Source organism: Acromyrmex echinatior, chromosome 3, assembly GCF_024713525.1.
Source record: "Acromyrmex echinatior isolate Ae372 chromosome 3, ASM2471352v2, whole genome shotgun sequence".
NCBI classification, from domain to species: Eukaryota; Metazoa; Arthropoda; class Insecta; order Hymenoptera; family Formicidae; genus Acromyrmex; species Acromyrmex echinatior.
The window spans coordinates 6,860,680-6,875,767 of NC_141854.1; the positions used below are offsets into that span (position 1 = coordinate 6,860,680).

A 15,088-nucleotide genomic window follows, 5' to 3' on the forward strand; every position below is an offset into this window, starting at 1 on the left:
CAGCGCTTGATACGAAACGCAGTTGATCCAGGATGATTAGGAATTATGTATTTCATCGCAAGATATAAACTCATCATAAATCCGGTCGTATTGATCGTCCTACGTGTCACTTTCATCGTTGCCCCTAATCACGCGTACGATCGGTCAAATCTCTGTCCATTCAATAATCGTTTATAAGAGGATCGTGTCCTATCATACGGTCTCTCTTTTCCTCTCTCTCCGAGCAATGTCAAAATGACCTCATCACAACATCGCTTTCGCGCGAATTATCTGTTAGGGTCCTTTTGCCATAAGCGTTTTATCAATATACCTACGTTCCACTCGTGCACGAACAAATTCCGGTACATGGTTTTCCCGCAGACCGCAAAAGCGTTCAGTCAAGCATCACAAATATCAGCTCCACTTGTCGTAGTTGATACATATTCCAATATAATCTTTTTTTCTCTTTATGGAAGATTTAATTTTTTTTCAGAATGTCCTCGTAATTTTGATATTAAATTATCTGAAGCTGCATGGTAGTGTTAGAAAAGCCATTAGCGGAGCAAACAGCGAATATTTAGCTTCATAGAGATAAAATTTAATATAACATAGTCCGCATTATAACGTGAAAAGCGATACAGCGCGTTATGATAGTCAACAGGTGCATCGGACAACCCCATCTACTTTTAAACTCGCGCTTCGTTAATTTTGCTTCTCTCATAAAACAAATAATTCGCATTTGAGATAAAGATCAAATCATTGCAATTGCAGTATATCATTATTTTTGTATCTGATATTTTATGATTTTTAATGCACAAAACTAGGTTTATCGATTGTAACACGAGCTGCGGTTTTGAATAAAAAAAAACCACACCAATACATGTTTCACATCATCGCGCGTCCTCGAATTTTACCACGCAAGTTTTTCATAGAGTTGAAAGGTGCCTATTCAATCGGAAAATGGTTGCCTGCTTGCCTTTGTGCGATATACACGCGGGAAAATTCTATCGTCTGTATTCTTACAAGGTCGACATGTACCTATTACTCTGTTACAACAAAAAAAGATCGGGTTTTTATTGGTGAACTGGTTAAGTTTATTAATATCGTTATTTGAAAATAATCAAAGACATATGTGAACAAACATTCGTTTCGGAGCTTTTTCATTTTCAGCATCCCCATAAATACATTTTTCTAGTAAATTGCGTGTTGTTAAAATGTTTGGTTTTAATAATAACAATAAAATGCAATGATAAATAATACAAACTCCTTTTTAATTTATTTTGTATGTATATTTTATGAATAGAATTTATTACGCTTCAGCATATATAGAAGAAGGGGACTTGGTTTATATATCTTAATCCATTCACACCTTTATATCTTATATCCGTACGTTATGACACAGATATTACTGTATATTATTATTAAATAATTATCACTTTATTACTATCTTGCTATCTCTGGTTTAACCACCTACTCTATGCATGTGATCCTTTATATTCTTTTATTTTTTTTCTTTACAGTTTATCCGCTTTATCCTGTATCTAATTCTAATATTATGGATTCAACTAAATTTACACTAAATCTAATATCTATAGCTCTATCATAGCCTTATCATAACCTATAATTATTGCATATTTTTTTATCATTATCACTCATTATTTCTCTTCTCTTATTTTCTTTCCACCATTCGCTAAATTACATCATCTCTACCATTAATTTTCTTTTTGTATTTCCTCTAGATCCTCTCACTAGAAATCATATCCTTTCTTTCCTCCCTTCTTTTTTTAACTTCATTTCTCTTTTTCTTAATTTCTTTATTATTTCCCATTTTACCTCGCCTAAATCTTTATCGTACAACCTTCTTCAAATCCTTTTACTTTCCTCTCCTAATTTAGTATCTTTCTCTCATCTCCGGACACTTTTTAATGTAGTGCTGTGTAAATTATCTTTTTCTCTACCACAGAATACACAGTTCTTTCTATGCTCTACCAATTAATTATTTATTGTCTTCCTCCAAATTTCTCACATCTTAATTTAAACAAAGTTCTCAATTCATCTCCTTTTTTCCATTCTCCCAAGTTTTCTTTGAACTTCTGATACGACGGAATCCTGCTATATTTATCTTTAACTTCTTATATCTTTCATTGTACTTTGCCTTAAAAATTCTACAATCCTCTTTTGCATCTCTCTTTCCCTATTTATTAACTGATCTTCAAAACCTTCTTCTCCGTATATCACATCTCTTGTCCCCATCCATTTCTATTGTAATACCTCGCCCTTTCATGTCCATATAAATTCTCTCAACTATTTCTTATCTTTTCTTCCCAATACGCGCGTCAAATTTCCTACCGTTCCTGATTTTATTTTTTGTTCAAATTTTCTTGCTCATATTCCCCAACCTACTTTTATCCATAACTAATTCTCTCATAATTATATATTTTGAAATCCAAATTGAAAATCCATTTTATACAATTCATTATAATCTTTCCTAATTTCTCTTTCTTCTCCCATCCCCATATTTCTATTCCATAAGCCATAACACTTTTGTACCAAAAATCTAAATAAAATTCACCTTCTCCTGAAATTATTTTTACACATCCTCTGATCTAAAACCTTTCTTGCTATCAGCTTACCTTTTCTATCTTTAATATGATCTTTATAGTTACCCCACTTGTTCAAAGTAATAGCCTTATAGATACTTAATTTCCTACTTAAACTTACTGCCTGCACCTCCTCTATCTACTTTTTACCCCATTTTCATTTTTCAATTTTTTCTCTTCCTCTCCTATTATAAACTAACACCTTAGTTTTATCTATACAGAGTTCAAGTTTTCTTTCCTCTAAAAATCTTTTAAAAGTTCCCATCATATCCTGCAGGACTTCTCTATTTTTTGCTAATAAAACTGTCACCCACATTCGCGAGATTCTAGATCCTTTGTTCTTTTATATCTATTCCCCGATATTTACGGTGACCATATTTTCTTAAAAATAAAAAAAATAAAGGATAAATCCGAAAATTTTAGGGTTTTGTTCGTAAATGTTTTCAAATCAGTTTGTGACAAAGAATTTATGCATTATAAAATTAAGGTAATGCACAGTTTTCTAATAGTTTGAAACTGGTTCGAACGAAACTGTATTGGAACAAACCTTTGATCTAAAATAATAAATAAAAGATTTGAAATAATAAAAATAAAAACAACTAGTTTAAATAAATTTTAATTAAAAAATTAATAAATATAATTAATAAAAACAAATTGTATTTATATGCATCTAACTATAAAATATTTTTCGTAAAATTTTCTTCATTAATATAATATTAGATATAATATTAGATATAATATTAATATAATATTAACTAGTTCGAAAAGAATTTCCCGTAATATCAAAATAAAGAACAGTAAAGGACAATATTGAAAAATAAAGAACAATATTGAGTTTTAAAACAATAAATAAATTTAAGGACAACTATCTAAAATAAAGGACGTACGATTACCGATGCTCCTATCTCTTAATTTTTTTCATCTAAGTCCACGATGCACAAATTAAAAAGGAATGGACTCATCACACTCCTGCCTGACGCTCTTCCTCGTTATAAAACTTTCTGTATTTCCTAGCCTCATTCTTACTATTACTTCCATTCCCTCATAGGTCCTCTTAATTCTTCTAATCAAACTCTCGCGTTTATTTCTTTCTTTCTCAAGCAGTCCTGTAACATGTTTTTGTCTATCTTATCAAAGGCTTTCAGATCCACAAACATCATACATACCTTCCCGATTTCTCCTTCTCTGTTTCCTTCCCTCTGTAATACTCTGTATGATGTGTAGCAGCACGAAGACATTATCAATTATCAAACTTTCTCTTCTGGAACCTGTTTGAATTTCTGGGATCATTTTTTTTTCTTCTACCTCCCTCTCTAATCTATTTTTCAACACTTCCGCATATAATTTGTACGCAGTGCATAGCAATGATATTCTTGATTCTTTTATAATTCGTTACTTTTTCTTGATCTCGTCTCTTATATAGAGACACTACTATGCTTTTCTTCCAGTCTTCCGGAATCCTGCCTCTTCTCCACACCAACTTCATCAAAGATACCAGCTTCATCCAAAAACTTTTTCCCGTATATTTCCATGCTTCTGATGGTATCCCATCGGTGCCAGCCGCTTTCTTAAGCTTCATTTTTCTTAATATTTTCCTTATCTCTTCTTCCTCCAGCTCTTCATCCCCCATCTCTGTGCTTCCATTCTTAACTTCTGTTTCCTCTCTTTCTACCTCCGCGCCATCCAGCAGATTTTTGAAATAGTTTCTCCATTCTTCTTTATTTATACTATTTTCAATCTGCATCCTTCTGCCTCTCTTCTTATTAATATATTTTTATATATCTACCTCTCTTTCAGGTTCCTTAATTCCTCCTTCTCCTCTCTTTTTCTCTTTGCTTATTCTCCAGTACCTTCCTTTTCTTCTCTTTTGTAAATTTTCCTTTTCTACCTTTTCTCTCTTCCATTTCCAATACATCTTCTTAACTTCTCTCTTCTTTTTAGTACGGCTCCTGTCCTACTACTAGTCCTTGTGTTTTAATTTCGTTTTCTTCCTTTTTATTTTTTTCTTCACCATTTCTTCATAAACAATTTGTTTAATTTCTTCCCAACTTTCTTCTATATTCTTTTCTTTCTGTGTTCCTTTTTCTCCGTTTCCTTTTTGAATCTCTTAATCATTCCACATTATTATTTCTTCCTCTCACTCCTGTTCAGCCTCTGTGATCAGATTATTCTCTTCTTTCTCATGCTCCTTGATCTTCAGATACAAAGGCAAGTGATCCGAGTCCACTCTTATATCAACCTTAAAATCTGTAATCCTATCATTTACATCTTCATTAATCATTAAGTAATCTATAATCAAATTACCTCTCGCTCCTGTACATGTATATTCATCCTCCCAGTAATCTAACATTCTTCAAAACATATAAATTTTTTTAAAGAAAGGAAATTTCTTTAAAGAAAGGAAATTTCTTTAAAGATAAAAAACTTGATTATCCCATTTTACAAAGCTCCTATCTCTATATTTTCTATAGTTTTATTTTTGTTATATCTCTCCACACTTTCTTCCTCCATTTCCATTCCTCCCAACTCTCCTATTCTTATATTAAAATCCTACTTATGATTATATTTCCTTCTTTTTCCTTTTCTTCATAAATTCCTTCAACTTTTCCTCTAAATTCTTTCTTCCTTGCGTTCTCCATAAACAAAGACAATCCTTATTCTTTCTTTATTCATTATTAAATTCATAATGTATATATTTTATATAAATAAAAATATGTGAAGATGTAAAATACAAATACATACGTAGAAAATAACGTCCTTGTCATGCGCTATAACTGACAATAATCGAGCTTTTATATAGCTTTCATAGTTGTCAAAAATATCTGTTATTCAAAGAACATCTGTTATCTATAAATCTTATAGAAACACAATGTATCTTTATTTTTTGAAAAAAAATTGATACCGATACTGAAAGCGTTAATAATTCTGAATACGTGCACATCAGATATAAATATGTATATGTATTACGTATATGATAAATGACACGTCAGATAACATCGCCATCGCTGATAGAATATGTGTATTTTTTCTGTTTTTTTTTTTATAGGACGACTATATGGATGAATAAAAGTGAATAATCGTTATAACGCGCGTTATATACGATAGTAACCGTATAAACGCCCACCAATTCGTATGACCCTACGTGCCCATACGAAGAACGCTACTTATCGTAAAGCGGTTTAATACCGCATAAAACGGACGTACTTGTAAAACGTCATACTTTCTCTCTATTTTCCCGTAAAACTGGCCGCGCGCATCACACACGCGTCTGATTTACATTCTTTTGAAAATAAGATGCGGCATATGTGAATCTATATAATAAGATAAGAGAGTTGCGCTTGACATACAGCGCTCGGAAATTAACTTTTAAACAATGCTGAAAGATAATTTCTTGTTTGGATCGTAAGACAAAGTGGCAACTATTGATCGAAAACTTGTCGATAATATGACAACAGATTTCATTGACGCTTTTAAAATGTGTGCCATTAATTCTCAAGTAGTAAGTTTCTGGTTCGTTGGCGCTTTAGGAGGATCAAAAAACTATTCCAAGATTCGTTCGCAATAGGAATCGTTAATATTTGACAATAGTTAAAATGCGATGAATATTTATAAGGTAATTATACAAATCGATGCACATCAAAGCAAAATTACTTAATCTTATAATATTTTATCTTATAATACAGAGGAAGAATTCGTTCTCTGCAATTGTGTCGATACCAATACATAAAACAAAAAAAATAAAAGAAATGATGTCTTTCCTGCTGTTCGTTAAATCCTCTTTTCCATGGAATATCAACCTTTAATCCTGTACACATGTTAATCCTATATACACATGTTTAATCCTGTATACACGGAGTTATACAGGAAAAAAACTATTCAACATTTATGTGGTAGATACACATTACACTGAATAAAAAAATCTTAGTGAAAATAGGTCAAAAGTTTAACTATTTCTCAGATGTAAACATACAATTTTATTACTTATTATTTTATTATTGCTATTATAATTTTATTACTTATTGATAAACAATTTTGTATATTAGTATTAAGTCATAACTGACTTTTTGTCTTCTATATGTTGCATACGATCTGAAAAGAGAGAAATTGAGATAAGTAGCACTGTGTATGATAGTCTATTAAGCTAAGATAGTCTAATTAGCTAGTTGATGTCAACTTACTAATTCTTGAAATTTTTAATTACACATCTACGGTGAATGAGAAACAACATTTAAAACGCGATTTGTTAATACTGAGGTAAATCTTCATATTGCGACAGATAGAAATCAATAAGTCAGTTATGATACCAACATATATAAATATAACATATAAAAATGTATGTATCTTAGAAACGGTTGAGCTTTCAACTATGTCCACTAAAACTTCTTTACTCAATATGGTGTGTATTGTATAAGTGCCGAATGATTTTTTTAACATTCTGTATATGAATCTATACTCTTTATGTTTACAGAAGAAATGGCGGAAAAAGCACCCGCAGAGAATATCCATGAGCTGTATAAGCTCTTGCTACAACGCAATGCGCTCGACAACGTCGGCTTCGGCGGCATCCCGCTGGAACACTTGATGATTCGAAAGTCGCAGCGATCGCCATCGCTACGTCTTCGATTTGGTCGTTCTGGGCAACACATCTCCGTAAGTTCTCATTGTGTTTTTGCATCGATGATGTAAATAGAATAATCCTTAAAAGGCTTAAGCAAAAAAGTTCATAAAATATTACATTCATTTAATTATATACAATGAGTGCAAGAAGTATTCGTATAGCGAAAATTATTATTTTAAAACAAACTTATTTTTAAAAAGTAAACATTATTCAGAAAGAAATGAATTGATTAAAAAATAAATAATATCCAGTGAGAAATTAAGTTGATGTCAAATCGATATCGATCCGATAATTTCGACGATAATAATATATTCATAATTGAAGACGGCAAAGAGACGAGTAAATATGATATTTAAATAGATTAAGTAGATCCTTTTTAACTTTTTGCACAGCCTTGTTTAATACGTTCGAATCATCTACGAAAAAAAGAACATCAAAAAGAGTTCTATCGACTTTTACAGATTATGAGCTTGTTCTTTAATCAATTCTCCATCGAAAAAAACAAATTAATTGAAATATATCCATTTTAACAGAAGTTACGGTAATAAATATGAATGGGGTCCCAGTGTATATTCAAAGTGTGTACAGCTAGAGCTAATAACATTATTTGAACTACTTATTAGACTGATCTAACAAACTGCACATTATAAAAATCATTGTAATTTAATTGTATAAGCTTCAACATACCTTTTCGTAGCAAAGTTACAAAATTGAGATGATTGATCTGTTCTTTTTAACTAAAGTTGTTGCACGAAGTTCATCTTTCTTCCTTTTTTCTTCACGTTGGAAAGAAAAGATGAACCGCGCAAGAAGTTCAGCTATAAAAAGAACATGATATTATATACGACACCAAACTCTCTCATGCACTTATGAGTTCTGCGTTTGTATGATCGACCGACCATGAATCATGATATGAATCATGATAGAAAAGTATTGTTTGGTAAGAAATAAGGAACAACAAGAGAAAAATATTAGGATGCTCCAGGATTCGAACCGAGGCCTGGTTTTTTCCTATTTGTAAACTTCCGGTAGACTTCCGTCCTGTCACCGAGCCACACAGCCCTGACGCTGATAACTTCTCCGTTGTACCTATTTCCTCTTTTTTACTGTTTTCGTTGCAGAAGAAACGCGCGGAAACTAACATCATAAAACAAAAAATTAACAATTCATTCGATTCGCCCTGTAATTCGATTCACCCGATGATCATGGAATTTTTTTCAAAGGAGAGAGATTTTATCAATCCAGAGATGCACCAATGCGGAATGAGGACCAAAAAAAGGGAGAATTTTGCTATTGTATTGAAAAGAACGTCACTGTATCAATTTTGTTGTTGTGACACTTACAACAATTTTTAACGTTAATAATTTCATTTGAATATTTTTACAGTTTTTTAATGTCTTCGTAATTCGTATCTCATTCTGAAGAAAAAAAATGTTACGTTTTGCATATCATATAACTTTTATTTATTTTTTTAAAGACATTTTTTTTAAAAATGGACAATACACAGTTGCTACAAGTAAATTTTTTAATTCTTTAATATTGTCATTATATGCTCAAACTAAAAGCAGTTAAAAATTACTTATTTGGTCAGAAGAAAAAAATATCTTATGTAAAAGTAAAAAACTCACACAAAGTCAAAAGTGTATGTTTTTTACAATTAAAAATGAAAAAGACAAATTCGATAGAATACATCATTAATTGGCCAATTCAAAACAAAATATTTTCATTAGTAAAACAGTGAAAAATTATTAGATATCTACTGATGTGAATGGATGTGTGCTAACGGGACTCTCTCAAAACGAAATAATTAATAAAAAATTTCGGGTAAGAGTTGAATCCCCTAAAACCTCCCCCTGGATAAGCCTATAGATTCGTCTCTACCCTAAGTATTTTTGCATTAATATTGATTTCATTTCAAGATGTGTACTTTAAAATGTCATATTTTTTAAAAAGTATTAAATCCAAAAAAGTTTACTTTAAGTAAATATCAGAATATAATCCTATTTATAATATTTTGTCTATTATAATACATGCCTCGTAATATAAAAAAGTATTTAAAGGATGAAAAAGTATATAAGTTATATACATTAAAGTACATAACTAAAATACATAGGTACATATATCAAAACAGTGTGTGATATTATAAAATTATATAATAATTACCCTGGTAACAAGATGTCTAAAATGACGTCTTTTGACATCAAAATTACGTAGCTTGCTACCAGTATAAGCTTCATAAGTTTCATATAAATGAAATTCTATTTTCACTGTGATGAGAATTTACAAATTGTTTATAATAAGCTTATAATTTTATATAATTTTAACATTATAAAAAGTACAGATATTATTTACAAAAAAATTCTGATTATTTTTTTTTCTATGTTTAATAGACATCTTGTTTACAGATCTATTGTATATATATATATATATATATATATATATAAAACAATACGTGTTTTTTATTATGTGGAACGCAAGAAAACATCTATGCTACATTTAGATCTTAATTCTAAAGTAGCTAGGTAACTCTAATAATATAAAAGTTTTCATTGCCCTTATTTATCGTTAAACGTCCGCGGAAATTTATATAAATGTCGAACGTTGTACTCGAATGTTGTGCTTTAACGATTTATTTGAGTTGATTAATTAATGAGCTAATGAATTCGCACAATTTATTAAACCATTCAAATAATCTTTAATATTAAACTGATTAAAATAAATAAATTATATTACATTCTTTGTCTTACATATTCACTAATTTTAACATTTATATATTACATGCGTTTTATAATTATAACTCACGCAGCCACTTATTAGATAAAGACAATTGGATATAAAACGCGATACAATCAATTATATAAAAAAGATATGCTAAGATAAAGAGATGAAAGGACTTTGATAATTAATGCGTACTTAGTACATTTTCGTGTCATCGAAAATTCTCTTCGAAATGGATATTCTTGTTTCGCATAAATTACTTCTGTTTCTGGAATGCGCGCAGTTTAATTCATAATGCTTTTCGAGTCCCCTTTGCATTCTATTCTTAATGTGCCGCGAGTATTCCCTGGGAAATTAATTTTCTCGTAATTAGTGAGAGTGACGCAGCTTTTGCAAACTGAAGTGTGGTCGCGACGTGCATGCTGGTTGTCTCGTAGGACAATAGGGATAGGGATTATATTTAACATGGTATTAATTAGAAAAATGTCCATCTAACGAATATTTGGAATATTAAAACTTAACGAAGAATTGAATTACAGAATCTAATTGCTATAGGTAGAATATCAATTAATATCAGTTAATAAATAAGTGGCATTAGCCATAAATAACAATGCTTCATATGCATCACATGAAAATTACGTTGAAACTTAAAAATACATGTAATGTGTTGTAGATTTACTCTTTTTTCAATCGTGTCTTTTTTCTATCTTTCATCTATCTTTCATTTTAGAATAAATTTAAGATGTGTTATCCATAACAAAGATTTAATTCAACACCGCATATTTTCACCACATTATTTTTATGTACATACATTATTTTTCTCATTTATCCATTTTACAGTATTTTAAGAGGTCAATTTGTAATTCCCGCTTTTGCATAATAAATTTACAAGGTTCTTGGTTTTTAATTTCCCCCGGAGAACTAAAGCGTATTTCAATTTGCACAAATTTCACTTCTCAGCATTTATATATATTTTATAACATTCGTAACATTAATTGTCTAAATATTAACGTGTATATGTTAAAATATCTCAGACCTACTAAACTCGTTCAAAGAGAACTGTTATAAGAGTTACGAGAAACGCTGGCACATTTTGCGATTTCACATGCAAATTAATTCATACATTTATCATCTTTTTTTTTTTAATAAAAATGCCAAGGCAAATATTCAACGAAATAAATTCATTTCGACTTAATACATGTACTTTAATGTAGGAAATGAGCAAACTACATTTTGAAGTTACACACGATGTCTACACACGAACGTACCTATATGTTTGCCGAAAGTAGATATGCTTGGCTTGCTTTTATCACATACATAAGTATTTGAATAGAGGAATGTAATTTTACTTCATAAAGATCTGTGAAAGAATGCGTGTTTTAATAAATCAATTTTATTCCTTCTTTCATTTTGATTTCAATTTTTATTATATTACATTCAGAAATTATGCAAAAGACGCGTGCGACGCGAACAATACATGAAACATTACGAAGATATGTGCTCCCGTTTATAACTTGCAATACATCCGTGATACATCGAGCAGAGAGCAGATACGAAATTTTCATCTTCAAAAGCTCGGCAGAACAACATTATGACACTTCGTGCGCTCGACGAAGCATACGACTTTTTTAATAGCAATATATTGTCACATCGAGGAACGTTATTCTGCAACTATCGATACGTCCAAAAAAATACACCGTGTTTGGAACGAGTTGCACTGTGGGAAAGTCGCGGACAGTCAATATTTATCTTCTTTTGAGCGATGCTACAGAAATTAATATCGATCTGATATTTAATGATATTGTGATAGAGGAATGAATTTATATCTTGTAAATATTTATTTCGTACATATAGATATATTCACTTACTAATATAGATATGTTAAAAGAAAATGGGTCAGTATAACGTTACAATCTATTTTTTTTTTTTTTTTTTTTTTTTGCGAATAAGTATATTTATTTGTCATACTTGAGATAACTGTGGCTTGTAATTAGAGACAAAATTCATCAAAATCTTTTTTTATAAATAAGACTTTCGGTTATCTGTTCTATATACTTTTAATAGAACAATATTTCGTTCCCGTCTTATATAACTCGGTTAAAAATGATGATCATTATAGATGAAGAGGACTGCTGGCAAGTCGATATTTTGATGGCAAATTACAAACGACTGTAATAATACGATAAAACTAACTTATCCCTCGACACGAAGAAACGAGCGGCTAGCCTTCCCAACGGAGTTGAAGCGTTTGGATGGATCATGAGGGGAAAACTTCTCGTTCTACGTATCTAACAATTATCTCCTTCCTCCCCCTTTATAAAAAGTTCCCCGCCGTTTGTCACCGCAAATTTGTAACGTGTGCGGCCTTTGTAATCGTGACGGCGGATGTGCGACGAATACAAATTTCCGAGGGTGACGTGACGCATTACTGAAATTCTTATCTATATTAACGAAACCATGTTGACGACGGTGATATCGATTTGTCAGCGTTGAATATACGTGGATGTAATTCGTGAAAGAGATCCCTTCTCTTTATTGGGCCACTTCTCTTTAACACTTATGTGTTATGTACAAAGCGTGATTAATAATAATAATAATGTTATATAACGTACGATGCGAAGTATCCAAATCAAATAGCGTGTTTATATTAATGATGTAATTTATGTATATTTACGTAAATTATGATGACGAAAGGAGATATTTTCCCTAACGAGAGTTGGACTATATTTCCTCATTCAATCACGCCGCGCAATTTCTTTCCTGATAAGGTCGTATTAAGTATCATTTATATTAAGGAGCTTTTCTTCGTTTTAAGAATAAGCTTTCCCAAATTATATTTGATTATCTTGATCTATCCCTAATTCAGCACTCGTGTACACGGAAAGAACAGTTTGGAAGTAAAAATTTAGCTAAATATAGATTTGAAAATAATTTCGCTATACTCCAAAATAATTATATAGGACAATCAGATTAGTTACTTGAATGTCAAAATTTATTGCAGTATTGTTGATGGTACTTGAGTTTTTACTTTGATTTTATATTTTGATAACCCAAAACTATTTTCAGATTTGTAGCTACCTAAATTTTTAGATATTTTAACACAAAATCATTTTTTTTTCACACATAGATATACATTTGATCAATGTAATATAATATAGCTCCTTTATTTTACATACCTACATTAAATTAACTACATTGCGATTATATTTTTACGATGGTATTATGTATCGACAATTATACAATATTTTCGATTCAGTATATTCTTTGCACTTTATCTTTGTGTACAGAAAGAATGATTTTTGCGGGATTTAAAAATTTAACTAAATACACAGATTTGAAAATAATTTTGTTAAATTATTAAAATCATTTATACAAATTAAATCATTCTTTTCATGAGTTTTTATATTTTATGAGTTCACACATCGCTGCTCAAAGACATTCATCGCTTGAATTCTCTTTGGCTTCAATTTATGCGGCATCGGCGAATGATATCGGCGCAATTAATTGGATTTTCACAAGCAATTAATTAATTAGCATCCTTTCGGTGTGTTACAGGCGGGAGCTCTGCCGAGACCCCTAGGCGCGGTGGCTGCGGCGGGATACGACGACAACAATTAATCGGCGGAGCTGATCCAGGGACATCTTTCCGATTTGTTTCTTGATGAAAACGCGCGACCACCCTTTCTTGTACAATATAAATTATGTATAATTCATCGTCATTGCGTCTTGATCTGCGCGCGCGCTTCCCAGGCTGATGGTAAGCATCCCTAAAATTCCCGTGTCTCTTACTCTCTCTAAAAAAAAAAGCGAAGCTTTTTTGAAAACAATTTGTGTTATCGGGCGAATGATTGATCGACGTGAAGAGAACTTCATCATTGTTTGCACGCTTGATTTGCGCGCGCGTTAATCTGAAGCGACGCGTTCCTAGAACGACAGTTTTACGGTAATCGATTCTTTCGCTGTGTATAAGATTTTGCGAGATTCATGACACTGTTCAACTTACACGTTCTATAAGATCTTTCTTGAACAATTGCACTCGCCATTCTACCTCGTCGTCATTTCCATTAATTAGTGACAGCGCTATAAAAGGACACTTGGCCTAAGTCCTTCATTCGTGAGATAACAATCTAACAATCTAAACGCTTCGATCGTTACAATTTTCTCTTCGCAATTGTCCCTTCATTTAATTACACGTATCGGCACAGAAATATAGAAATTATTTTACGCCCCATGCGCTAATGTTATACAGCAGAGCATCCCAGACTTTCCGGGTGATTTATTAATAAATCAAAAATTAATTTTATTTTCTTTGGAAAAAATTACATTACTTGTTTTAATTGTCGATTTAATGTTTCGGCTAATAATTTATTTTTATTAATATAATTAAACTGATTAATTAAAGTATAGGTTCTATTGTTCATTTACGCTTCAACTTATTAAAGCTTTTTCTCATTTTTCTTAAATTATTATTACATAATAATTTTATAATTAGATCTTCCACTGAATATTTCTTTGAAAAGACAAAGAGAAAATAGTAGATCTGACCTGAAAGATTGTTTCATAATTCTGGGATATCGTATAATTTTCAACAGCTGGCCTGTTGGTCTATCGATCGATTAATAGTCTCATGATAAATGTGCCAAATAATATGATCGTTGTATTATAAAAAGAAAAAAGATCTACATTATCTTATTACGTATGTATAGAAGAGGCTGTAACAATTTAACAATTTTATGCGTAATGGGGATCGATTGTAAAACTTGGATGCAAAATGCGCAAACTATATTATCCAATATTAATTATATTCGCCACAGAAAGAGGGTCGCGTCTCAAATATATGTCAATTTACAAAATTAAAAATAAATTATTATGTAACACTGTGTCACATTTATTCCTCTGAAGCAAATGTGTTCTACAAAATTCTTGATTTCCCATGTAAATCCCGCGGCAGAATGTTTTCCGCGGATATTACTCCGTGAATGCATCATCTACGAATGGAATTACTGGTAACATATAATTGCGTTAGTTATATTAATGAAATAATAGAAGTTAGACTCTTCGACGTAGTAAAGTTTTGACGTTCATGGTGGCAGCTAATCTAAATAAAGGGGAAAGAATTAGGAAAGAACGAGGAAACGCTTAATTCATGTCGCTAAAAGGATTTTCTCATCTT

General features: G+C 31.2%; 1 protein-coding gene across 1 annotated transcript in view; it reads left to right on the forward strand.

The window, feature by feature from the left end:
* The window catches only part of LOC105151792 (hypothetical protein), a 26,151-nt gene extending 11,330 nt beyond the window's left edge, over positions 1-14,821 (forward strand). The window contains exons 3-4 of the mRNA XM_011065701.2: positions 7,048-7,229; positions 13,471-14,821. Coding sequence (XP_011064003.1) covers positions 7,048-7,229; positions 13,471-13,533 — 245 coding nt within the window. The 3' untranslated portion in view covers positions 13,534-14,821. The remainder of the gene's footprint in view (positions 1-7,047; positions 7,230-13,470) is intronic.
* The last annotated feature ends 267 nt before the right edge of the window (positions 14,822-15,088 follow it).